Raw genomic sequence first — 27,269 nt, forward strand, 5'->3', positions numbered from 1 at the left:
TAAATGTAATTTGTTTAGAATTGTATTCATGTCCAATATCGAACTGCAATAGGTCTTATCAAGCTGTAATTTTCTAGCTGACTACCAAAATTCTTTCAATCGCTGTCACCGTTCTTCTGAAAATAACTGCCAAACAAAACATGGCATGCGCAGTGCTGTGTGCTAACTGTTGGTCCTGCCTCTCCAAAATAAATAAATACAGTTACAACAAGATACCAGTGAGAGTATTTATCTAGCTCATGGTGCAGGTTTTCTTACATCTAAAGAGAGAAACTTTCTTGTACAAAATCCAGTTATTCCAACGATTTACACACTACAGAAGATTCATAAATCTGTGACACAACCACCAGGGGCCGTCTGCTCCTTTGAGCAGGGACTGTCCTTTTTTTGTTAAACTGTACAGCGCTGCGTAACCCTAGTAGCACTCTAGAAATGTTTAGTAGTAGTAGTAATAGTTTCAGGCAATGGTTCAGTCTTAGAGCTACTTTCTCAGTTTGTAGATTTGTTTTTTCTTCGACCATATGTCCCTGATATGTCCCCATCATGTGTAAGAGACTCCTCTCACATTATTACACTTTTAGATGAATTTGAAGGTGATTTGGATGGTATTATACAGGTCACTCTTGATACTGACACATTATACACCAACATACTGAAGTTAGAAGCATTAGTGATAATAGAGGCGTTACTTAAAGGAAGAAGAATGCATTGCCACATAACGAATTTCTTAGTTATTACATTTGCCACAATTGCACTTGTAATCATTTTACATTTCAAAGATTTTACCAACAAATAAAAGGAGTAGCCATGGGATCGGCCATGGCATCTGATGTGGCAGATTTATATGTGGCATAGTTTGAGGACAAATATTTGAAAGATCATCCCTTTAAATCAGAAGTTATTTTTATAGAAGATATATTAATGATGTCTTTTTACGACGGAGAGGCACAGAGTCTGGACACTGAGTGGCTTAATATTTGCAATACAAATTTATATTTCAAAATTCAATTTGATCACAAACAGATTTCATTTTTAGATATTCTTATTACAAAAACAGAGGAAAGGTCACAGATTCCATTTTTAGATATTCTTATTACAAAAACAGAGGAAAGATCCCACTGACCTTTCTTTCTGAGAAGAGGACATTTCTCTGGTAAGTGAACATTATTTTGCTTTGTGCTTTGGAAACTTAAAGATTGGGGTTTAAAGGAGCAATTGTAGGTTAGTGATAGGCAGAATAAAAATATAAAAAAGCAAATTTTATCAACTAATCTCCAAAGTCTTTTCCCCTTAGTTTTAAAACTTGAACTTTGTACCACAGCATTAACAGCCTCTAGCAGACACTGCAGGATCTAGTTTAGTCTTCCCACCCACCCCTAGAACAACTCTTCATTTATAGTCAGTTATTGTAATTAGGATAACAAGCGAGGAGTGTTCTTACAGAGTTTTAAATACATTTCATTACCATCTAAGAAGGAAACAATAAAATACACAATATACCATATAAACTAAAACTCATTTTTCCATATCATCATGCTGATCAATCCATAGACTGGTGGGTTGTGTCCATCTACCAGCAGGTGGAGATAGAGAGCAATCCTTTTGCCTCCCTATATGTGGTCATGTGCTGCCGGAAACTCCCCAGTATGTTCTCTATCTCAGCAGGTGGTGGTCACACACAGCAGCAGCTCTGGCTAGGCCTCCAAGCCTAATTTTTAGGTTTTTGTTGAGTGCCTGGGGTTGAGGGCTCTTCTTGAGCAAGTGCAAACCTGGTGGAGCCAGGTCCCTCCTTTTCTCCCCCCTCCCGCTGGCTCCGTTTAAAAAAAAAAAAAAAATTTTAGACGTCCTTAAGGGCGTTTATTTCGACGTTTATTTAAACGTTTATTGCAGCTACTCACTGGGACACCAGGTCGTTACAGCTCAGAGCGGAAAGCAGGTAATTTTACCTTTTTGTAGCGGGCAGGGGGTTCCCCGATTGATCTCCACGTGGCTGATGGCGTCGGAGGGCGAGGGCACAAAGAATCGCTCCCCGGACCGCGTGTGCGCGTCTAGCGGGGATGCGGGGGTTTTAAAGTCTGATTCGCCCTTGTTGGGTGTCAGTTTGGAGGCCGGTCAATGTCCCGGTTCTTCCTCGGGTGCGGCGGTTTTTCCCGCCATAAACGCCCATCCCCCGCTGCTCGCCTCCGCCATCTTGGACGGCCACGCTGCTCGGACGGCTTCTTCTTGGGCCGCCCTTGAGGTGGGAGACGTTAATGCCATGGCCGCCCTTCATTTGGGCGACGGCAGAAAAGCGGCTAAAGTTAAGCGCCGTTCTTCCCGCGCGGCTCCTTCGCGGAGTGTCGCGCCGGACGCCATCTTGGATGCGCAGCATGTTTCTCCCCCGCTCTTGCGAGCGCCGGTTGAGGGTGCGTCTAGGGCTGTGGCCCAGGCTGCTGAAGTGCACAGTCTGGGGGGTTTCTCCCCCGAGTTTATTTTGCTGCTGCATCAGGCCTTTCTTATGCAAAACGCTGCCCCTTCTCCCTTGTCCGATAAAGGGGTTGAGGCCCCCGGAAGTAAACGCCCTCGGGTGGATTCCCAGGCCTTAGAAGACTCTGTTTCCTCTGATGTAGATGAGGGCAGCGTATCTGAGTTCTCCCAACCGTCCTTTGGGGATTCCTTGGAGGAGACGGATTCCCGCTCGGATGGAGCGGATGACCCCTCTGCAGCACGGATCTTTCGCTCAGAGGATTTGCCCAACCTGTTAGTGCAGGCCATGAGCATTTTGAAGATTTCCTCTCCAGAGGACATCTCTCCCTCAGCCCCTGTTGGCTCCGCCATTATGCTGGGAACGAAGCGCCCGCCTAGAACCTTCCACGTGCATGATGCCATGCACACCTTAATTTCGGCTCAATGGGATGTCCCGGAAGCGAGCCTTAAAGTGGCTAGGGCTATGTCCCGCCTCTATCCTTTGCCTGAAAGTGAACGGGAGACCTTTCTTTGGCCTACCGTGGATTCTTTAATCACTGCGGTGACTAAGAAAACGGCGTTGCCGGTGGAAGGTGGCACGGCCCTATAGGACGCCCAAGACAGAAGATTGGAGGCGGCCTTAAGGTCGTCCTTCGAGGCGGCTGCCTTAAGTTTGCAGGCCTCAGTTTGCGGCTCCTATGTGGCCAGGGCGTGCCTGACGATTGTGCAGCGGGCTTCCCCCAAGGATCCTTCCTTGAGGGCTGACTGGCCGGCCCTGGAATCGGGCCTGGCTTATTTGGCAGACTTACTGTATGATGTCTTGAGAGCCTCGGCTAAAGGTATGGCTCAGACAGTCTCTGCGCGGCGGTGGCTTTGGCTGAAGCATTGGTCTGCTGACCACGCATCTAAGTCCCGCCTGGCTAAGTTGCCTTTTAAAGGCAAGCTGCTCTTTGGGTTCGAGCTGGACAAAATTGTGACCGATCTCGGCACGTCTAAGGGCAAGAGGTTACCAGAGGTCAGGGCTCGGGCCAGTGGTGCTCGCCCTGGTAACTCCAGAGGACGGCTTCAGGAAGCCCGTCGGTACCGCCCGGGCAAGCGGGCTCCTCTGCCCCCTCTTCCTTCAAAAGGAACTTCTCCCCCAAGCAGCACTCCTTTTCGCAGAGACCGCCGTCCCGGAGGTGCGCCCTCTGGTCCTCCCCCAGGGTCTCGTACCCAATGACGGGGCCCTGGTCCATGGCCCAGTGCAGATTGGAGGACGCCTGTCCTCGTTTCTGGGCGAGTGGACCAGGGTAACTTCAGACGCTTGGGTTCTGGAAGTCATCAGAGACGGCTACAAGCTAGAGTTCTGCCGACCCTTAAGAGACGGGTTTGTACTCTCTCCCTGCAAGTCTCCGGTCAAAGCTGTGGCAGTGCAGCAGACCTTGGACAACCTGATACGCCTGGGTGCGGTCGTTCCGGTGCCAGAAAATCAGATTGGCAAGGGACGTTACTCCATTTACTTTGTGGTACCAAAGAAAAGGAGGTTCTGTCCGGCCTATCCTCGACCTCAAAGGGGTCAATCGGGCCTTGAAAGTGCGGCACTTTCGCATGGAGACTCTCCGCTCTGTTATAGCGGCAGTGAAGGCAGGGGAGTTCTTGGCTTCCTTGGACATCAAGGAAGCGTACCTGCATATTCCCATCTGGCCTCCTCATCAACGCTTTTTGCGTTTTGCAGTCCTGGGCCGACACTTCCAGTTCAGAGCCCTCCCTTTCGGGTTGGCTACTGCTCCGCGGACCTTCTCCAAAGTAATGGTGGTCATCGCGGCCTTCCTGCGAAAGGAAGGAGTACAAGTCCATCCTTATCTGGACGACTGATTGATCCGAGCCCCCTCTTATGCAGAGTGCGGCAAAGCTGTGGACCGGGTGATTGCTCTTTTGAGCTCCCTGGGGTGGATCATCAACTGGGAGAAGAGCCAGCTGCGCCCGACTCAGTCCCTGGAGTATCTGGGAGTTCGATTCGACACCCAAGTGGGCAGAGTGTTCCTGCCAGACAATCGGATTGTCAAACTTCAGGCTCAGGTGGACCAGTTCCTAGTAGCCTCTCCTCTTCGGGCTTGGGACTATGTGCAGCTGTTGGGCTCTATGACGGCCACGATGGAAGTAGTGCCCTGGGCCAGGGCTCATATGAGACCACTACAACACTCTCTGCTGCAGCGCTGGACTCCGGTGTCGGAGGATTATGCTGTGCGCCTTCCCTTGGACCCAGCAGTGCGCAAGGCGCTGAGCTGGTGGCTGCAGACAGACAAGTTATCTGCAGGAATGCCTCTGGTGACCCCGGAGTGGATTGTCGTCACGACGGACGCCTCTTTGTCGGGCTGGGGAGCCCACTGCTTGGGAAGGACAGCGCAGGGGCTCTGGTCTCCTGCAGAGGCAAAGTGGTCTATCAACCTCCTGGAACTCAGAGCCATTCGGTTGGCGCTTTTGGAGTTCATCCCGGTACTGGCGTTGAAGCCAGTACGGGTCCTGTCGGACAATGCCACGGCTGTGGCCTATGTCAACCGCCAGGGAGGTACCAAGAGCGCCCCTCTAGCCAAGGAGGCCATGAATCTATGCCAGTGGGCGGAAGCGAACCTGGAACAGCTGTCAGCGGCCCACATTGCCGGAGTCATGAATGTCAAGGCGGACTTTCTCAGTCGCCATACCTTGGATCCCGGAGAGTGGCAGCTATCTGCTCAGGCGTTCTTGGACATCACGAAGCGCTGGGGCCAGCCGAGCCTAGATCTGATGGCGTCATCGGCCAATTGCCAAGTGCTGCGCTTTTTCAGCAGAGGACGGGACCCTCGATCCCTGGGAGTAGATGCTCTTCTCCAACAGTGACCGACACAGGAGCTTCTCTATGTGTTCCCGCCCTGGCCCATGTTGGGCAGGGTGCTAGACCGGGTGGCAAAGCATCCGGGCCGGATAATCCTGGTGGGTCCGGACTGGCCCAGATGTCCCTGGTATGCGGACTTGATCAGGCTCTCAGCCTTGCAGAAGCCGCCTTTTGAACCCTTGTCAAGGGCATCTCTGAAAGACCTGACGTTGAAAGCAGTCTTTTTGGTGGCTATCACTTCAGCCAGAAGAGTTTCCGAGCTCCAGGCACTCTCATGTCGAGAGCCCTTTCTGCAGTTCACTGAGGCAGGAGTGTCTATTCGCACAGTGCCTTCCTTCCTGCCCAAGATTGTTTCTCGCTTCCATGTGAATCAGCAGCTCTGTCTCCCTTCCTTTCGTAGGGAGGGCTACCCAGAGGAATACTCTGCTCTCAAATATCTGGATGTGAGACGAGTCATCATCAGATACTTGGAAGTGACCAATGATTTCCGGAAGTCGGATCATCTGTTTGTCCTGTTTGCAGGTCCTCGTAAGGGTCTGCAGGCTGCTAAGCCTACAGCGGCAAGATGGGTCAAGGAAGCCACTGCAGCGGCTTATGTGGCCGCGGGGAAGGTGCCGCCTATCCAGCTGAAGGCTCACTCCACTAGAGCTCAGGCGGCCTCGATGGCAGAGGCCGGGTCCGTCTCCTTGGAAGAGATTTGCAAGGCGGCAACTTGGGCATCGGCCCATACCTTCTCCAGGCATTACCTCTTGACTGTGGCTGCTCGGGCGGAGGCCCGGTTTGGAGCTTCAGTGTTGCGGTCAGGGATTTCTATGTCCCGCCCTGGGTGAGTACTGCTTCGGTACATCCCACCAGTCTATGGATTGATCAGCATGATGATATGGAAGGTAAAATTATGTATCATACCTGATAATTTTCTTTCCATTAATCATAGCTGATCAATCCATAGCCCCTCCCAGATATCTGTATTGCTTATATTCTGGTTGCATTTCAGGTTCAAGTTTAGTCTTCAGTTCCGGTTCAGGAGGACTTCGTGTTCAAGTTTTTCAATGGATTCTTCAAGAGTTGAGACGAATTTGTGTTACAGTGAGCTGCTGCATTCCTCTCCCCTCCGTTTTACGGGGCTGGATTGAGACTTAAATTCTGCCGGCGCTCCCTCCCGCTTCGTGCGGCAGTAGGGCAGCTTTGTACCCCTCTGTTGCTGCCTGCCTACAACTTTTGCCGGGTGTTGAAAGAATATGTACGGAGGACCGATGACTTTCGTCTGTCAGATTGCCTGTTTGTCCTCTTACGTGGTGCTCATAGAGGGTTCACGGCTTCTAAAGCTACGCTGGCGAGATGGATTAAGGAGATTATTTTTTCCGCTTACATTCTGTGCAACAGAGCTATTCCGGGAGGTATTTGAGCTCACTCCACCTGGCGACTTCTTGGACTGAGTTTTCTTTAGTTGCCCCTGAGGACACTTGCAAGGCGGCCATGCGGTCCTCTCTCCATTCTTTTGTTAAACATTACAGAGTGGATGTTCAGGCTTGTTGGGATGTGATTTTCAGTGAGCAGGTGTTGACAGCAGGACTATTAGGGCCCCTCCCTTAATTGATTGCTTTATTACTTTCCATCAGTTTCAGCTGGGCCGGTCCAGAGGGACGCTAAGGAAGGTGAAATTAGGTCCTACCTGCTAATTTGCTTTTCTTTTAGTCTCTCCGGACTAGCCCAGCACCCCCCCCCCCCCCTTCTATGCAGCTTGTTGTTTTTTGTTCCTTTGCTCTTTTTTTTTTTTAGGGGGGGGGGGCATTCAGAAAAAAAAGTTATCTTCTTGTCTTACTGTGTTGGTCATAAGCTAGCATGCTTCTGCCTTTTGGTGTATGAGTGGCTGTATAATCCAGCAGAGCACAGACTGTTCTTTCTTCTGCTTTGTTACTGATATACTGAGAGTTGAGAGGGCTGGACTGGGCTCTGATTGGCTCTCTCAAGAATCATTTTTCTCAGGCCAAGATGCACAAAAGTCTTCGTTAGAGCCGTTCCATACCGAATTTCATAACGAATCGGTACGGAATGGCTATGCACAAAGGGATAGGGAATGCAAATGAGCTGTTCGTTGCAGCTCACTTGCATTCACTAACCCTTCGTTAAAAACGTCGGTAATCGGCCCGTAAAGCATGCGCAGAGCAGCCAAGAGTTATGCTAGCTGCTCTGCGCATGCCACAAACGTAAAAACAAAAAAAAACCCATTCCTTGTCATCAAGCAGATGAATCCATTACGAGTGGGTTATGTCCATCAGCCAGCAGGGGGAGATAGAGAGCACTGAAAAACCATAGTGCCTCATGGCGAGCTAGCTCCATCTGCCTCTTCAGTATTCTCTATCTCCACAGCAGGGTGGTCGCAGCTTATTCAGCTCCTTCAGAAAATCTGCCTGGGGTGGCTCCTGTGCTGTTGCCAGTTGTAGCAGGGGTGTTGTGGCTGGTGGTGCCCACTTTAAAGACACATTGGCAAGCCCTGTTCCTGTCTTTGCCCACGCTGTGGATGCAGGCACATAGGTTTGCCCTCTCACTGCCTTTCCCACGCTACTGATCCTCCGGAGTGGAAAAAATTTGCCTCTTGCATTGTTGCCTCTAACTTTCCTCACAGCGTTAAAAAAAAAAAAAAAAAGTTGCGACGCGCTGGAAGCGCAGCGATATCAGGAAAGAGGCTATCTTTTGATTGTGCTGCAGATCGGAGCTCTGTGGACTCAATCCGAGGAGGTAAGAGCATTTGGTAGCTCCTCCGGGGAGGGCCCGCGTTCGGGGCGATTTTGGCGTGAATCCGCCATTTTGAATTTCCCGCCATTTTCGGCGATGGCTGCGGAGGTTGTAAAGCGCTGTTCCCGTTGTGGCAAGCGCAGATCAGCAGCAGGGCTCTGTAAATCATGCTCTTTTGACGTCAGAGCCGGCCCAAGCATGGCGAGCAAGGTTTCTTCCCACTCCGTGGAGCTGGCAGCGGGCGACATTTTGGAACAGCATGGCGCGACCCCCGCTGAGGTGGAGGGGTGTGAGCCTGGAGGGGAGCCTCGGATGGAGGCCAATATGAGAGCCATTGCCCTCTGACTGGAACCGGGAGGCCAGGGTGAGCCATTCTCCCCTGAATTTGTTTTGCTGCTGCATAAAGCATTTGTGTTAAAAAGAGCTCTCCCGCAGGGGTCTCAATCGGCCCGGCTGCCTGTGTCCCCTCCAGTAGAACCCGGCCTTGAATTACCGTCAGGTGCGTTTTCCCCTGACAGATGGCCGCAGTACAAGCGCAGAAGGGTGGATTCCCCTTCAGAGAGTGGCGCACCCCCCCCCCCATCCCCCGTGGTTGGGATGTGAGGAGTCTCAGGGGTCTGGCAGGCCCTCGTGGTCTGGAGAGCCAGAGGAAGTTGCAGGATTGCCACTGGATCCGGATGATCTTTCCGCGGTGAGGATTTTCCACCGGGATGAGTTGCCAGCGCTGATTTCTAATGCACTGCAGGCCCTCTCTATTGAAGATCCTGCGAGTGCTGAGCTCTCCTCTGCTAATCCGAGGATGACAAGTACTAAGAAGCCTGCTTGAGCCTTTCCTTTGCATGACTCCATCCAAGAGCTTATTTCAGCTCATTGGGCTGACCCCGAGGGGCCTTTGAAAGTTGCCAGGCTATGGGGCAATTATACCCTCTAAGTGAGGAGAATTTGGTGCGCCTAGCTGTGCCTAAAGTGGATGCCCTAGTCACAGCTGTGACAAAGAGAACTACCCTCCCAGTTGAAGGAGGAGTTGCCCTGAAGGACATGCAGGACCGACGCCTTGAATCAGCTATAAAGCGGTCCTTTGAGATTTCAGGCCTATCCTTACGGGCGTCTGCATGCAGCTGTTATGCTGCCTGAGCCTGCCTTGCTTGGTTACAACAGGCAGTGGAACAGCCCGGAGATGGAGCGGAGCCCCTTGCGGAGGTGGCACCGCAGATGGAGTCGGCCTTGTCTTTCTTGGCTGACGCTCTTTATGATCTGGTCAGAGCTTCGGATAAACAGATGGCGGTGGCGGCTCGCCGCCTGTTGTGGCTACGGCATTGGGCAGCTGACATGGCCTCTAAGCAAAGGTTGGTGAAGTTACCCTTTCGAGGCCTTCTATTTGGTGAGGAGTTGGAGAACATTGTTAAAGGCCTGGGGGATGCTAAACCCCAGCGCTTATCCGAGGACAGGCCGCGGCCTTCCTCCAAGGGTCAGGCGGTTCCCTCCTCTTACAGACCTCGCTTCAGAGAAGCTCAAAGATACTGCCCGGGCCTTCTGCTGGGTTCACTTCTCGTGCCCGTTTTCAGCAGAGGAACTCATTTTGCTTGGACAAGTGTTCCGCAGCAGCTGGCTCAAAGCCTGGAGTTCAAGGGCGACCCTCTCAATGATGGTGCGCCGGCCCTCTCCTCGCTCCCTGTTATAGGAGGACGACTTTCCCTCTTTCACGAGGAGTGGGCCAAGATTTCCTCAAATCAGTGGGTCTTGGACCTGATCAGAGATGGCTACAGATTAGAATTCAATGCCCCGATAAGACGTGTTTGTGGAGTCCCGATGCGGTTCTGCCGCCAAACGGGCAATGGTAGAGGAGACCTTACAAGGCTTGATTCACTTAGGGGCGGTGTGCACGGTGCCTCCCGCCGAACTCTGCTCTGGCCGTTACTCCATTTACTTTGTGGTGCTGCGAAAAGGAGGGTCTTTTCGGCCAATCCTAGACTTAACAGAAGTCAACAAGTCTCTGAGAGTGCGGCATTCAACAAGTCTCTGAGAGTGCGGCATTTTCACATGGAAACCCTGTGCTCCGTCATTGCGGCGGTACAGCCAGGAGAGTTTCTCACGTCTCTGGACCTGAAAGAAGCTTACTTGCACATACCAATTTGGCCCCCGCACCAGAGGTTTCTGCAGTGATGGGAAAACATTTCCAGTTTCGGGCCTTGCCTTTTGGCCTCGCCACAACTCCCCGAACCTTTTCAAAGGTAATGGTGGTAGTAGCTGCCTTTCTCAGGTGAGAGGATATCCGGGTTCACCCGTACCTAGACAACTGGCTCATCAGAGCGGACTCTGTAGAAGAGAGTCATCATGTTACAGCCAGAGTGGTCTCAGTGCTGCAATCTCTGGGCTGGATAGTCAATTTAGCCAAAAATCACCTGACCCCCTCTCAATCTCTAGAATATTTGGGAGTCCGGTTCGACACAGCCTCGGGGTATTATACCTACCCGAGCAAAGGCGGTGCAAGCTTCAGAACCAGGTCTGTCTGCGCCTGAGGATGCCTCACCCACGAGCTTGGGACATTGTCCAGCTGTTGGGGTCGATGACAGCCACCTTAGAAGAGGTGCCATGGGCGAGAGCGCACCTGAGACCTCTGCAGTGTTCCCTGCTTCAACGATGGTCTCCAATATCTCAAGATTATCAATGCAGACTCACGTGGCTCGGCTCAGTATGGAGTGGTGGCTCTCAGACAGCATGCTGTGGCGAGGAATGCCACTAGTGCTCCCCGATTGGTGCCTGGTGGTAACAGATGCCAGCCTGAAGAGCTGGGGTGCACATTGCCGGGGAAGGCATGCCCAGGGTCTCTGGACACCCGAGGAGTCGACGTGGTCCATCAATCGCTTGGAGTTGAAAGTGATATTTCAGGCGCTTCTGGCCTTTCAATTGACCCTGGAAGGTTTGGCTGTCAGAGTTCTGTCGGCCTACGTACGACAGCAGTGGCCTACATAAATCGACAAGGCGGCACTAAGTGTCAAGCACTGGCCGCAGAGGCCGCTCAGATATGCCACTGGGCCGAGTTACATCTGCAGTTTCTGTCAGCAGCTCACATTGCAGGTCAGAGCAACATGCAAGCTGATTAAGCAGGAATCAAATCAACCCAGCGGAATGGGAACTTGCAGATGAAGTATTCCTGCAGATCTGTGCCAAATGGGGGACGCCTGTAGCGGATCTTATGGCCTCAAGCGCAAATGCCAAAGTCCCGTGCTTTACGGCAGGCGGAGAGATCCTCGCTCGGCGGGGTTGGATGCCTTGGCTCAACCCTGGCCTCAGGGACTCCTGTATGTGTTCCCTCCATGGCCCTTGAAAGGGCGAGTTCTCCTGCGGATTTGGCTACATCAAGGAGAGGTGGTTCTCATTGCCCCGGATTGGCCCAGGAGGCCGTGGTATGCGGACCTTCAGCGGTTGCTGGTGGAGGCTCCCTTGCCTTTACCTCTGGTATCGAATCTGTTGTCACAGGGGCTGGTAACCATGGAGGACGCCTGCCGCTTTGGTCTTACGGCATGGCTATTGAGAGGGCGCAATTGAGAGACAAGGGTTATTCCAGTAAAGTCATTTCCACTCTCCTACAGGCCCGCAAGCATTCCACTTGCGTGGCTTATGCCAGGAATTTGTGCCAATTTGAGGCTTGGTGTGCTTCTAAAGTGATCACACCCATGCAGGCTTCTGTCTTGCAAATACTTGACGTTTTGCAGGATGGTTTACAAAAAGGCTTGGCCTATAATTCCCTGCGTGTTCAAGTGGCAGCCTTAGCATGTTTTTGAGGGAAGGTCGCTGGCCTCTCTCTGGCTGCTTGCCCGGATGTGGCATGGTTTCTCAGAGGGGTGCTTCGGCTCCATCCTCACGTGCGGGCTCCCTCTCCGGCCTGGAACCTGGGTTAGTTTTAAAGGCCCTTCAGTGTTCACCCTTCAAGCTGCTTTGGCGAGCTTCGGAGAAGGATGTGACCTTAAAAACGGTCTTTTTGGTGGCCATTACGTCGGCGAGACGGGTATCTGAGCTCCAGGTGCTGTCCTGTCGAGACCCATTTCTGCAATTCTCAGAGTCCGGAGTTATGGTACATATGGTGCCATCCCTAATGCCTAAGGTGGTTTCAGCGTTTCACCTAAACTAGCCTATTTTCCTGCCTTCCTTTTCCAAAGAGGAATTTCCAGAATCATTTGGGCAGTTGCACCTTCTGGATGTGCGAAGGGCTCTGTTGCAATATCTGTGTGTGTCAAATGCCTTCAGGACCTCTGACCATCTTTTTGTTCTATTATCAGGTCCGCGCAGAGGGTCTCCAGCGTCTAAGGCCCTCTATAGCCCGTTGGCTCAAAGAAGCTCCTTTGATTGTAAGCTCCTTGGAGCAGAGACTGTCCTTTTTGTTAATCTGTAAAGCGCTGCGTAACCCTAGTAGCGCTCTAGAAATGTTAAGTAGTAGTAGTAGTAAAAACTATTTTTTCAGCATATTTGCTGTCTGGCCGGCATCCGCCTGAAGCCTTTAAGGCACATTCCACTAAAGCGATGTCCTCTTCCTAGGCTGAAACTGGAGCACTCTCTCTCTTCAAGAGATATGCAGTGCAGCGACATGGGCTTCTAAGCTCTCTTTTGCCCAACATTAGGTTCTTACTTTGGTAATTTTCTTTCCTTTAGTCATAGCAGATGAATCCATGAGCCCTCCCTCAGTGGTTCATTATGTTAATTTTATGTTCAGTTTTTCCTGTAGATATGTTCCCTCATTGGGAGAAGTTGGAAAACAGTCTATAGGATTTCTGTTCTGTTACAGGAGGTTGAGTTCATCCCTCCTTTGAATTGTTGCTCCTGTTCTGGGGCGTTCATCCGCCGTGAGGAAAGTTCATGTTGTTATGCTTTGCGGTGTAACACTGCTTTGGAAGCTTCAAATACTGAAGAGGCAGATGGAGCTAGCTGGCCATGAAGCACTATGGTTTTTCAGTGCTCTCTATCTCTCCCTGCTAGTTGATGGACACAACCCACTCGTAATGGATTCATCTGTTATGACTTAAGGAAAGAAAATTACCAAGGTAAGAACCTAATTTTCCCGTCTTCACCTGCTGGAAGGTGTACACAACCCATCGGTTTCAGCTGGTCCACTCTGGAGGGACTAAAGGAAAGCAAATTAGCAGGTAGGACCTAATTTCACCTTATTTACATTTAAATTTTATTTTTAATTCATTTTAATTCTTTTTTTATTTTATTTTATTGTATTTGATTGTGTCTACAATACACACCATGTTATATTTATTTTATGTTTTTTTTAGGGATGTCTGGTTTTCATTTCCCAAGAGTTTTAGCCCATACTCAGAATTTAGATGTTCATTACTGACCATAGAGAATTAGTAGCAAGACATGGCCATTACATTCTGTTAATATCCACTGTAGTTCATCAATATGTGTTCATTGACTGTATATGTTAAACGACAAGCAAGTTTAACTCAGTGGCTTCTTCTCTTGTTTTATCAACAATTTCTTATTGATGTAAAAAAGGTACTTGCTATAAAAAATTTCTTTTTTATAGCAAGTACCTTTTTTACATCAATAAGTCTTTGACTAACAATAGTTCAATTTTACTCACACAGTAAAATGTGTGAGTATATGTTTTTAAGAGATAAAGGCAGGGATTCCTTTATTGTTTAATTATATTAACAGTATTTCCTTTTGCCTCTCTTTACTTATCACCATGTCGGTGCCTTCTGAGGCGGTTAAGTGCTGCTCCCGGTGTGAGGGCCGGAGAGCAGCATTGGGGGAGTTTATCCTGCCGCCATCCGCCTGCAGCGGGTGTTCAGGCTGGCGGGGGTTCCCCTCAGGCTTCTGGTGAGTCGGAAGCGCAGGGGATAGTTTTGGCGGTTTCCTCGGGGCAGTTAGTGCAGCGCATGTTGGCGAGTGCCATTTTTTCCTCTCAGGCACGACCCGCTCCACATGTAGTGGTTGATAGACAAGAGGCGCAGCACGCTTCTGTGGCACAGACTCTGATGGAGGGAAGCAATGTACAGGGAGCAGGGGAGTCCCTTGCAGTTCCTTTTTCCCCGGATTTTGTTTTATTAATGCACAATGCCTTTCTTTTGAAGAAGTCAGGAGCTTCTCTTCAGGCAGCCCTGTCTCTTCCTCAGCAGCCTCTTACTGCAGCCTCTCAGTCTTTCCTGCCAAAGTATCCCCAGGTGGAGATTTTGGATCCCGAGGAGCTATCTGACACAGATGGCCCAGTTTTGTCGCTGGGCTCTCCCTCAGTATCTTTGGATTTGGCAGATGGTCACTCTGCCCTCTGAGGAGGGGGATGATGCGACGGCTGTCCGCCTTTTTCTCAGGGAAGAGCTTCCCTCCCTGATTGTTAGGGCTTTTGAGATTTTGGGACTAATGGAAAGAAAGTTATCAGGTAAGAATTCATTTTTCCTTTTTATATATATTCCTTTTTTTTTTATAGTTCTCGTGTTAAACACTTTTTACACATTAATTATCCACCGGACACATAAAGCTAGTGCGCCTTAGTAAAAAACCTCAGTTTTGTAACTTTTTTTGTATTAAAATATTCTTCATTAAATTTAGGTTGATATATCTAATGCTATTCATTTACCAGAATTAAAATGGTGCCCCCTATGGTTCAGTTACAATTTTTTCTCTTTTAAGGCTTTTTTTTTTTTTTAGGTATAAGACAACATATATGTTTCACAGAAGCTAGTTAAGAATTCCATACATCTAATAGAAGGTAACATTTTCACCACATTCTGTATAATAACATTATTATAGAAGGTAAAATTTTCACCACATTCTGTATAATAACATTATTATATATGTTGTATGGTTGTATTTCATTATTTAAAATGTTTTTTCTTTATTTACATTGGGTTTAGTTATCTCTTAACAATAGGTATTAATTTTGCATAATGATACCTTAGAAGCTTATGTTTTACAGCTGTCATTTACACTTTTTTCATTTCTTTATTCATTTATATTAAGATTTCTTTTTTATCTATACTGTCAAATTTACATTTACTAATTGTTTTATTTATTTGCTGCATTTGTACCCCACATGTTTTTATTGATTTATTTTTTTGTATATATGTACTTTTAGACTCCTGAGGAAGGCTTCTTTAGGTTGAAACAAGACTCGTGTCGAGTCTTGGATGTTACAGTAAAACTTCAATACATTGAACATCATCTACTGTTCACTTATTTGTTACCTTCGCTGTGCTTGACTAGTATTTCAAGCTTTCCGTAGGTTTCACTCATGAGACCTAATATGCAAAGGATGAAAGTATGGAACCTCCCCACTCTGTCTATGGATTTTTCACTTATTATTCAGTTATGTCTCTTTGACCACTATTCTGATTTAAAATAAATCTACATCTGTGCTAAAAATTCTCATTTTGTATTTCTTAGATCATAACCATGTCTTCTCCTGAACCAGAAGACGATACTGTGGTTGAAGAGCAATCAAATAAGGATAATCAGTCTTTTGAGGAAAGTAAGGAGGAAATTGAAAGCAAAGAAGAGACAAAGGAGGAAGAGGAGGAAGAAGAAGAGGAGGAGGAAGAAGAGGAAGAAGAAAAAGGTATGTGTAGTTTTTTTTAATAACATGGGAACCTTTTACTAAAGCTTAGCGTATGCTAATAGATATTAGCATGTGCTAACTGCCACGTGGTCCATAGATATATATATATATGCGCAGCATTTAGCATGTGCTGATGTCCATTAGCACGTGCTAAGCTATAGTGTTTGTCTCAAGTGAAATCTGCATTAAAAGTAAAGTTTGAATAGAAGAGTAATATTTTGCTGTTTTCTAAGAGTAAGTACGTCGCTTGTAAACCTCAGAACAAAAAAAATAATTGAATTACGTGTTTGTTCTTACAGTTCAGTGCATGTTGCAACAATATCAAATACATCACAAATTCAATACAATATACTTTATAGTTCAACAATTTTTATTGATGACAAAACGCACAAAACAGGCAAAAATAACAAAGAGAATACATAATAGCAGATAGAGTACATATACCCAGCATCCGCAATCCACAACATGTCATCAGTTTTTATATTCTGTGGTCTATAAGTACTTCAGGTACTGATACCCCCCCCCCCCCCCCCCCCCCCCCCCCATGAAACCGAACAAAACTGTTGACTGAAAATTTGGGCATCTTTTAGGTCTTAATAACTCTGCCATTACATGTTCTACGTCTGTGAAATTTGTACCAGTTAATCAGAATTTCTTAGCGTGAGCAGCAGATGAATCCAGAGACTTGTGGGTTGTGACCATCTACCAGCAGGTAGAGATAGAGAGCGCTGAACTGCAGTGTCTTATAGGATGGAATGCTTCTTGGTCAGTTTGTATTCTCTATTTCCAGCAGGCAGATGGATGGTCTCTCACAAGCTCCTCGTCTCATCTGATGGTGGCTCCTGTTCTCGGTCTCTCAGTTCAGTTGAGCTTTGGGGTGTGTGGCTGAGCGGTGCCACCTTTAGGGGGGTGCACCTGGTCACCCCAGGTCCCTCCGCCACTCTTCTCCCCCTCTCCAGCCCTTCCTCCATTCTTCCTCACTAAAAAAAAAAATTGGGGCATAATTCTTTAAAGCCCACAGCCTTGGGTGCAGGAGAGATACTGGTTTGGGCCAGTATAAAGGGCTTGGTAATAAAGTGGATGTGAGTGTGCTTCCAGCAGGCCTGAGTTTGACAGGCAGGACTCCCAAAGGCTGGTTCTCCCAGGTTGAGTGTATGTTTACATTTTCTTTCACCTTTGGGTCAGTTGTGGTTTTACTTTTGTTTTGTCTTTAGAATTCACCTTAGGCAAGTAAAATGCTCCACTGAAAACTATTGTTGATTTTGAGGAAAAGACTTCAGACACTGTTCCAGCTGAATCTAATCTCGTAGTACAGCCGACCGTGTTGCTAAGCGTATACTTTAAACTCGATCATACAGTATATACGCTTGCGAGTATCCTCATCAGTCAGAAAAACCTCATTCTGTTAACTGTGTTAGGATCTTAACTTTTATTTCATTTTATAAAGTTTTAAGAAACTAGTACTTAGCTGTGGTCTGTGCTGAGACTACTGAGTGTGCCCACGCCCAACAGTGAGCTCCTGCTTTGCGCAATGCTTCTTAAGAAGCTGGACCCCATGTCTTCTCACAGCTAACTTTTAATACCATCTGTTTTCCTTTGCAATAGCTGCTGAAGTTGTTAAAAGCTGCTCCCACTGTGGTAACAGAGAGCAGCATTGGGACAGTGTCTGGATGGCTGTGTAGTCTCTCCTCTGATAAAGGGGGCCGTGTTCTGGGAGGCCACGCTAATTTCCCATGTGGGAGAGATGTGGGCTCATTATCCTCATGGGGCGAGATGTGGTCTGGCAGCCTTTTATACAGCAGCGTGATTCAGGAGCAGCACTGCCAATGGCTTCTTTACCCGGCACTGCTTCAGAGGTCCTTATGTCAGCCGCTGTGGGGGTTTCTCCAGTGCTGGGGGTCGTCTGGCCTCCCCCCCCCCCCCCCCCCCCCCAATGTTCATTTTGCTGCTCCAGCCTTTGTAGATTTCTTGCTTGTTCCCTGCCTCAGTCTCCACTGATGGACCCTGCCCCTGAAGAGGAGATGTTCGCACTCCAGCTCAGAAGTAGGATTGCTCCCCTGTCTCCCTGTCATTCTGAGGGACTCATTTCAGGGCAGCCCCTTTCTGCACAGATGCAGGAAGAGTTGGAGGAGGGGGAGCTATTTACAGAGGAATCTGTTAATTCCACCGCAGTGTGGGTGTTTTATAAGGAGGAGTTGCCTTCCTTTATACCTAAGGCACAAAAGGTTCTTAATCTGCTAGTCTTGAAATGGTAAGTACTAGAAGACTGCTTCAGTATTTTCCAGTGCATGAGGCTATGCAGGAAGTCATTTTTACTCAGTGGGTCACCCCATAAATTGTCCTTCAATTGGCAGTGGCTATGTCATGTCTTTACCCCATTTCCATGCCTAAGCTGGAAAAGCTATGTTTGCCTAAAATGGATTCGTTAGTGGCAGCAGTCACCAAAAGGCCACGCTGTCTGTGGTGAGTTAAGATTTTACTATACACTAGGATTTAACCAACTCTGGAACTATAAGTATAATCTTAACTCGCCACATAATTTATAGTTCCAGAGCTGGTTAAATGCTGTTCCTAGTGTGGGAGCCAGTGAACAGCATTAGGGCGCTGCACCTTGTGTTAGGTCCTCTGAAAGTGCCTATTTAGCGTTCTCATATTGTTAGATACCTTTCATTTAGAGAACTTTGAGTCCCCTCAGTTTTGTCACAGAGGGCAGTTACTTTAACACTCTGAAAGTTTTCCTCACTTCTTTTGTAGAACTTTCTTTTTCTTACCAGAACTCTATTTATATTGACAGTACAGGAATTCCTTTTTTTCAGCAGCTTTAGAAAGGAGTTTAGTCAGGCTTAGTGCTGTTGGCTCCATGTTTCTGGAAAAATTACATATCATTATTTTCAGAGGCACTGGTCTCCATGGTAACCATGGAACCTCAGTTCCTTGTCACTTGCCACAGATGAATCCAGGAACTAGTGGTTGTCCGCCTACCAGCAGGTGGAGATAGAGAGAAACAAACTAAAGGCAGTGATGTCAGACAGCCAGCTCCTTCCTCAGTTAGTATGTCTCTATCTCAGCAGGTGGTGGACGGCTTTTTCTTCAGCTCGTGGGCCCAAGGCCTCTGAGGGTGCTCTTGGGCCGGTGGCCAGTTTGAGCCAGGGGTGGCGGACTGGTGGTGTCCCCTTTGGCAGCATATGCAGTTGCTGGGTCCCTGCTGCACCTCAAATTCCCTCGGAACAGGCTTTTGCTGTTCCTTTCCTTCCCTGTTTGTTTCTGCCTCCTCACTAAAAAAAAAATAAGAGAGAACCATAGAATTTGTTTAAAAGAGAAACAGAGAAGCACAGGGAAGTGTGTTTTTGCTGAGAGCAGGTTTGTGTTACTGCTGTCCGAGTCCTGTTTTCTGTTGCCTGCTTGTCTGAGCCTGCCTCGAAGTGGAGTCGGAGAGGTTTTTTTCTTCGGCTCAGCTGTCAGTTTCTGCACTTTCATGGTCCGGGGTAAGTCCTGCTGGCTTCCTGTTCAGGGACGGGCAATGGCATCGGAGGCGGTACAACGCTGTTCCCGATGCAGGAAACGGCGTTCGGCGGCGGGCCTTTGCAGCGCGGGCTGCGCTGATTTGGCGGGACTCGATGGAGCAGTGCACCCCCCCCCCCCCCCCCCCCCCCCCCCCCCCCCCCCCCGAGAGCGTGGCTTTCCCGCCTGGAGCCTGGCGATTTTCGCTCCATTTTGCGATTGGTTGCAGAGCTGGCTCCGGTAGCGGTTTTGGGCAAAGCTTCTTCTCCGCTGGTAGGGGAGTCGGGGGGCCGTCAGGGACTGTGGTGCAGGTGCCATGGCTGCGACCTCCTCCGTTGCGGGGGAGGGGTTTTCGCCAGAGTTTATTTTGCTACTCCATCAGGCGTTTTTGTTGAAAAGGGCCTTGCCCCCCCCCCCCCCCCCCTCACGTGGCTACGACGGCTTCAGCCTTTGATTCTCTCAGGGGGTCTGGGGGTAACCAAGAGATTGTTTTTTTTTTTTCCCCCAGAGGATTTCTTTTCCCTTAAAAAGCCTAGGCTTTCTTTGGTGTCTGAGGAGGGGTACTGCATAAGGTCGCCTGCAGCTTCCTCCGTGGTGGCTCTCTCAGAGCAGATGGGGGTAGAGGATGTGGAGGACGGTGTCCTCACTGACCAACAGGAGGACTCTTCCGCCGTAAGGATTTTCCATAAGGAGGAGTTGTTCTCCTTTATCTCTCAGGCGCTGGAAGCCCTGAATATAGTGGACCCTGAGGTTGCGGCTTCTCAGGCAGTCAACCCTGAGATGGCTAGTACCAGACGACCTTCTAAGGTCTTTCCGGTACATGAAGCTATTGAAGAGTTGATTTCGGCCCAGTGGGCGGATCCTGATGGGGGGCTGAAAGTAGCCAGGGCTATGGCCAGGCTGTATCCAGTTTCAGCGGACCGTTTAGAGCAGTTTGCTGTACTTAGGGTGGATGCCCTGGTGACAGCAGTCACTAAGAAGACTACTGTTCCAGTGGAAGGTGGTGTGGCACTTTAAGTATATGCAAGACAGGCAGCTAGAGGCCTCTTTAAAAACGTGCCTTTGAGGTGGCCGCTTTGACACTTCAAGGTTCTGTTTATAGTTCTTATGCAGCTAGAGCTTGTCTCAGTTGGCTACGATTTCGGAGTCTGATATGCCGGGAACTCCTCAGATGTTGCTGATGGATATTTGGCTGGCATACTTGACGGATGCCTTGTATGATTTGGTCCATGCTTCGGCCAAACTCATGGCCTTGACCATTTCCTCTCGGCGTCTTCTGTGGGTCCATCATTGGGCCGCAGATATGGCCTCTAAGCAATGGCTCATGAAATTGCTTTTTGGGGAAGACCTAGAAAGGAGCCTCGAGGTCACGTTTCAGAGAGACGCGCCGGTATCACCTGGGGCGGTCCAACGCAGTCTTTCAGCATCCTCATTTTGGGCAGCGTTCTTCCTTTTCTCAACGAGAAGCGTCTGGCTGGCCCCCCTCTCATTGTTTAATTAAATTGTATGTCTCCCCCATTGTTTTGATAGAGCCTATGTTCCCCACCCCTTCTTTGTTCCCTTCTGTTTGTCTCGTGGGGATTAAATGCACCTCCACACTTTGTGTGGTGTTTCTCTGGACCCCCCTCTCATCAGGGGGCTCCTCGGGCCTCCCAATGATGGGGCGCAGGTCCACTTGGGAGTAGAGCAGATTGGTGGTCGGCTTTCTCTGTTTCTTCCAGAGTGGGCCAGAATTACTTCGGACCAGTGGGTCCTCTGTGGTGGGAGAAGGTTACAAGCTAGAATTCTTTTCTCTCATCACAGACTTTTTTCTGGAGTCCTGCTGTATATCGCTGGCCAAGAGGACAGCGGTTCTGCAGTGTTTGCGAAACCTGCTAAGGATAGGGGCTATTGTGCCTGTTCCTCCTTTCAAAAGGCACACAGGCTGGTACTCCATCTTCTTTGTGGTTCCAAAGAAGGGGGGGGCTTTTCGGCCTATTCTCGATCTCAGAAAAGTAAACCAGTTTTTGCGGGTTTGTCACTTCTGCATGGAGACATTAAGGGCAGTTATTGCTGCTGTTTAACCAGGCGAGTTTTTGATGGCTCTGGATTTGAGGGAAGCTTACCTGCACATTTCCATTTGGCAGCCCCATCAGAGATTTCTCAGGTTTGCGGTGCTGGGTCAGCACTTCCAGTTTCGGGCCCTTCCTTTCGGAATGGCCACTGCCCGACGCACTTTTTCCAAGGTCATGGTGGTGGCGGCAGCGGAAGGAGGGGATTCGAGTGCATCCATATCTCGACAACTGGCTGATTCGGGCGATGATAGCAGAGGAGAGTCGAGTGGTCACCAACTAAGTGATTGCGGTATTGCAATCCTTAGGTTGTGTGGTCAATATGGACAAGAGTCATCTGGTTCCTACTTAGTCTGCAGTATCTTGGAGTGCAATTCGATATGAAGCGGGGGAAGGTGTTTCTCCCTGAGGGGCGAAGGATCAAATTGCTTTCTCAGGTACGGACCTTATTGAGTCGTCGCGCTCCCCGAGTGTGGGACTATATTCAGTTCCATGACGGCGACCTTGGAGGTCATTCAGTGGGCAAGGGCTCACATGCGGCGTCTTCAGAATTTCCTTTTGAGCAGATGGTCGCCGACATCGCTGGATTATCAACGACGCCTTCCTTGGTCGAGCTGGGCCAGGAACAGTCTCACATGGTGGCTCCGGTCAGCCAATTTGCAGACTGGTGTTTCTCTGGCGTCTCCCAGTTGGGTGGTAGACATGACAGATGCCAGCCTTGTGGGCTGGGGAGCCCATTGTATTTATCGAGTAGCCCAGGGATCGTGGACCCCTCTCAAAGCGACTTGGCCGATAAATCGTTTGGAGTTGTGAGCAGTCGTGAATGCGCTGCGGAGTTTTCAGGACCTTCTGCAAGGGCAGGCGGTTCGTGTATTCTCGGACAACACCACGACGGTGGCCTACATCAATCGGCAGGGGGGCACTCGCAGTCTTTCCTTGGCAGTGGAAGCGTCTCGTCTTCTTGTATGGGCGGAAGCGCATGTTCAGAGTCTGTCGGCAGCACACATTGCGGGTCAAGACAATGTTCAAGCGGATTTTCTCAGCTGGACTCTTTTGGACGCAGCGGAATGGATGCTGTCGGACTCGGCTTTTCGGCTGGTCTGTCAACGTTGGGGAAGACCAGTAATGGATCTCATGGCCATGGCTTGCAATGCCAAAGTTCCCCAGTTCTTCAGCCGCAAATGGCAGCCAGGATCTGCAGAATTGGACGCTCTTCTCCAGCCATGGCCGGAACAACAGCTACTTTATGTTTTTCCTCTGTGGCCTCTGATAAGGAGAGTTCTTTGTGGCATCGGGAGCCGGTCGTTCTAGTGATCCCAGATGGGCCCCGACGGCCGTGGTATGCGGATCTCGTTCGAGCACTCTCAGAGCCACTTTTGCGATTTCCGGAGACTCCCGATCTGCTGCATCAAGGGCCAGTTCAGATGGAAAATCCCTCCCACTTTGATCTTACGGCCTGGCTATTGAGAGGCGGCAGCTGAGGAAGAAGGGATTTTCAGGACCAGTCATTGCCACTCTTTTGGGGGCATATAAGCAGTCTACTTCAGCAGTGTATGCGTGAGTGTGGAAAGCTTTCTCGGTGTGGTGTGCTTTGCGTGCTGAATCGCCTTTTCGGGCAGACATTACAGCTATTCTGGAGTTCCTTCAGGATGGTCTTCAAAAGGGATTGGCATATAATTCCCTTCAAGTGCAGGTGGCCACGCTAGCTTGTTTTAGGGGCAAACTGGATGTTTCCTCTTTAGCAGCTCGCTCTGATGTGGTCTGTTTCCTATGCGGGGCTCTTTGGCTTCGGCCTCCTCTGCTGCAGCCGTGCCTGGCGTGGCATTTGAATGTGGTACTGCGAGCCCTCCAGGCCCCACTGTTTGAGCCGTTGAATAAGGTTTCTGAGAAGGATCTAACACTTAAGACAGTGGTTTTGGTGGTCATTGCTTCGGCTAGGAGGATTTCTGAAATTCAGGCTTTGTCTTCCAGATATCCTTTTTTGCAGTTTTCTGAAGCAGGGGTGTCGATTTGGGTGGTGCTGTGGTTTCGTCTTTCCATATCAATCAGGCGGTTTATCTTCCGTCTTTTCGAAGAGAGGATTATCTGGGGGAGTTTGCCTCGCTACGTTTCCTGGACGTGCGGAGAGCCTTGTTTCGGTACTTGCAGATCTCTAACGAGTTTTGACGCTTGGATCATCTTTATGCTCTTGTTGGGATCGAAAAGAGGTGAGGCGGCTTCTAAGGCTTCCGTTGCTGGCTGGATTAGGGAAGCCATTGGAGCAGCGTATCTGCTACAAGGGCGGGTGTCTCCAGTGGCCCTGAAGACGCATTCTACTCGGGCACAAGTGGCTTCTTGAGTGGAGGCGTCTGCCTTATCTCTGGAAGAGAATTGTCGGGCGGCTACTTGGGCATCCCATCATACTTTTGCAAAGCATTACAGGCTAGATGTGTCTGCTCGGGAGGATGCGAGTTTTGGGGCGGGAGTGTTGGCACATGGAGCGTCTGCTTCCCACCCTACTTCTCGAATGCTTTGATACATCCCACTAGTTCCTGGATTCATCTGCTGCAATTGACAAGGAAGGTAAAATTATGTCTTACCTGATAATTTTCTTTCCTTTAATGCAGCAGATGAATCCAGGATCCCTCCCTAGTTCAGCCGACGGTTTTTTCATTTTCCGTGCAGTGTGGCTATTTTTTCCTTCCAGTTTCTCTTTTGCAGAGTTCAGACATGTGAGTCATTCCATGTCAAGTGGACCAGGGGTCCCCACCTCACCATCTCAGATTTTGATGAAATTTGGTACATAGTTTCTTTATGATAAAAGGAACACGGAAAGGATTCCCATTTCTGGATCAAGTTGCAGTTATTTCGAAGTTCTTATTTGGTTCTTTGTTTTTCTTAGTGAGGATGGTTTCTGGTTGTTGTTGGTTTCATATTTTTGGCCTTGGCAAATGCTTACGAATGACATACTAACTGAGGAAGGAGCTGGCCATCTGGCATCCACTGCCTTTAGTTTGTTTATTTCTATCTCCACCTGCTGGTAGGCGGACTTAACCGCTAGTTCCTGGATTCATCTGCTGCTTTAAAGGAAAGAAAATTATCAGGTAAGACATAATTTTGCCTTCTGCCATGGGGACATTTTCTACAGGTGCAGTGTTTACAGCAAAATAGTTTTATTCTGGAAGGTGGCTGGCTTTCAGCCTGAAGGTCACAGGTTCAAGGCTGGTTTGTGCATCATATTAAAAACTCTGAAACTCAGCTGTGTTTCAAATGGGGCATATTTTACTTTACTCTCCCATTTTGCTTGCCTTGACAAGCAGTTCATTTCATGGCTGGGACAGCTAACACAACACTACAGTGCTAAAGGTTAACCATGTTGGTTTGCCACAGCTGCTGTGCTGTCTGCAATTGCACCTGACACTGGCCAAAACTATTACGTACCAGCTCCAGCAACCACTATATCAGCGGCACCACTAGCTGTATGCTGTAGTGACTGTAAATGCTTCTATTGCATTTTTGCACCTTTTCATTGTATTGGACTGCTAGCGATTATTACATAGCTACTTTAATATAGAGGAATAGCTTAATGGTTAAAGCTACCTGCTGAGAGTGAGCACAGAGATCTAGAAGTTGCTGGTTTAAGTCCTATTGCACCTTGCCATCAATAGTGCGCAATGGTACAACCAGCCATATTCTGCTACACCATCTAACTCTGGCTCTCAGCTACACTAGTTGGCTCCAATGAACAGCCAGTTGTAATGCACAACCACACAAGCCATTCTTGACCCACTTAGCAAGAAGATAGCTCTGGCTTAGGCATTGAACAGTTGATTTGGCTGCTAAGTCACATTTAGCAAGCTACCTTTTTAAAGGTAAACTGTTGTTTGGAGAAATTTGGAGAAGTTGAGTAAAGACCTAGGGGACTTTTAAGTTTCAGAGATTGCCAGAGGACAAGATTCTTTTAAAACTTCTCAGTCTCATCTTAGGTTTTATGAGGCCAAGTGCAGGCCAGGCAAATCTAAATTTCATGGTCCCCACTTCAACAAAGACAAGCCACCTTTCATTCTGCCAGAAAGAACTCTGCTTCACACTCCAGGTCTACCAATGCCTTCTGCGTCTCCCAATCATGGGTTCTCAGTTCACTCTTTGGGTTTCGTAATAGTAGAACTCCTCTCCAGGTTCCATGAGGAGTGGACCAAAATTACCTCTGACCAATGTGTCCTGGAAATACTAAAGCAAGGTTACAAACTGGAGTACTCCCATTCCACTGCAGATTTTTTGCTTGGAATCTCCACCCAAGCTCCAGCCCAAATATCAAGCAGTTAAGTCACCTTACAAATGCTTCTTCATTTAGGCACAGTCAAGACTGTCCCCAGTTGCAATTGGGGAACAGGAAGTTATTCCATTTACTTTGTAGTTCTAGAGAAGTGAGCTTCTTTCTACCTGTGTTTGGACTTCAAAAAAGTCAGAGTGTTAAAAGTTCAACATTTCACAATTGGAACATTGCAGTTGGTAATAGTTTCAGTCCAGCAGGAAGAGTTTCTAACCTCCCTGGATCTCAAGGAAGTGTGCTTTCATATTCCCATTTCACCTTCCCACAGAAGATTTGCTATTTGTAATCCTTGGTGAACATTATCATTTTTAACCATGTCATTCAGCCTTTCCACATCACCAAGGACATTTTTTCAAGGTCATGGTAGTAATGGTAGCCTTCCTTCGCAAGGATGGATTGCTGGTTCATCCATACCTCACGATTGGCTGATTTGTGACTCATCCTTTCAAGAGAGTCTACAGGTTTCATCCAAGATAGCTGCTCTTCTTCAGTCCTCAGGATTGGTATTCAATTTCACAAGAGACAGTTTCCAACACAAATCTTGGCATATCTGGGAGTGATATTCGACATTGGCTTAGGGAAGACATTTCTTCCTGTCGTTCATCACAAAAGATTTACATCCAAGTCCGATTCTACTTTCCCTACCAGATCCTGGGGTCTGGGAATATGTTCAAGTTCTGGGTGCATTGGCCTCTATCTTTGGCATTCTCAGTGGGCCAGATTCCATATTAGACCACTTCAGGGGTTCCTTCTCCTCTGTTGGTTTCCATCTCTCTTGGACCATCCAAGCCAAACTCAGCCTCCCTCTGACAATTTGGTTCTCTCTCTCTCTGCTGGCAGCTATCTGTAGCAGTTCGTATTCTGCTGGGGCGTGCCTTAGCTGGGTGCAGCAGATTTCATATTCCTTCCAGAATTCCAGCAGTCTGAATTGCCAGATGTGGAGATGAGGCAGGCATTTTTGGCAGATTCCTTGTATGCCTTGATTTGGGTGTCGATCAAGCACATGTCTTTGGTGGTCACAGCCTGTCATTTGCTGTAGTTGCGCCACTGTGCAGCAGATGCAGCTTCATACAGCGGCTGGTTAAGCTCCCTTTTAATGGCAAGCTGTTGTTTGATGAGGATTTGCAAAGTTGGTGAAAGATCTGGGTTACTCAGCGTCTTCCTGAGGACATGTCTAAATGTTGTTTCCGGTCAGGTCAGGCACGCCCTCGTTAGGCTATCGTCCAGGGCAGTCTAGTTTTAATTAGAGATCCAAGTATCTGTCCAAGCAGGGTTTCAGAACTCCAAGCTTTGTCCTGTTGAGATACTCTGGGTTTCTCCTGAAGGGATGACTGGGTGCACAGTCCCATCTTTTCTTCCTAAGGTGGTTTCTTCCTTTCATCTCAACCTTTGTTTCTTCCAGCTTCCTTGATGTTTGCAATGTGCTCCTACACTGTTTGGAAGTGACCAAGTTGTGTTGTTCAGATCATTGTTTGTGCTTTGTTCGGGACCTCAGAAAGGTGATGCGTTTTCCAAGACCACGCTAGCTCGCTGGGTCAAGGAGGTTATCATGTTTGCCTGTTTACTAGCTGGTAAACCACTTCCAGCTGGATTCTGGGCACCTTCTACCCGAGCTGTCATGACTTCCTGGGCAGAAGCCCGTCTGTTCTCCCTGGAGGAAATATTTAGAGTAGCAACATGGCCTACCTGGCATATCTTCTCCATGCACTACCGTTTGAATATCTCTGCTCAGTCGGATGCACCTTTTGGAGTATCAGTGCTATCTGCGGGAGCTTTAGGTTCCCACCCTATTTCAGGACTGCCCACAAA

At 48.6% G+C, this 27,269-nt stretch overlaps 1 protein-coding gene across 2 annotated transcripts in view; it reads left to right on the plus strand.

The window, feature by feature from the left end:
• Positions 1-27,269, plus strand: part of DEK (DEK proto-oncogene) — a 166,893-nt gene that overhangs the window by 27,170 nt on the left and 112,454 nt on the right. For both annotated transcript variants that reach the window (XM_030211616.1, XM_030211608.1), the window contains exon 2: positions 15,425-15,596. In XM_030211616.1, the coding sequence (XP_030067476.1) occupies positions 15,434-15,596 (163 nt within the window). In that variant the 5' untranslated portion in view covers positions 15,425-15,433. The remainder of the gene's footprint in view (positions 1-15,424; positions 15,597-27,269) is intronic.

Source organism: Microcaecilia unicolor, chromosome 1 (genome assembly GCF_901765095.1).
Source record: "Microcaecilia unicolor chromosome 1, aMicUni1.1, whole genome shotgun sequence".
NCBI lineage: Eukaryota > Metazoa > Chordata > Amphibia > Gymnophiona > Siphonopidae > Microcaecilia > Microcaecilia unicolor.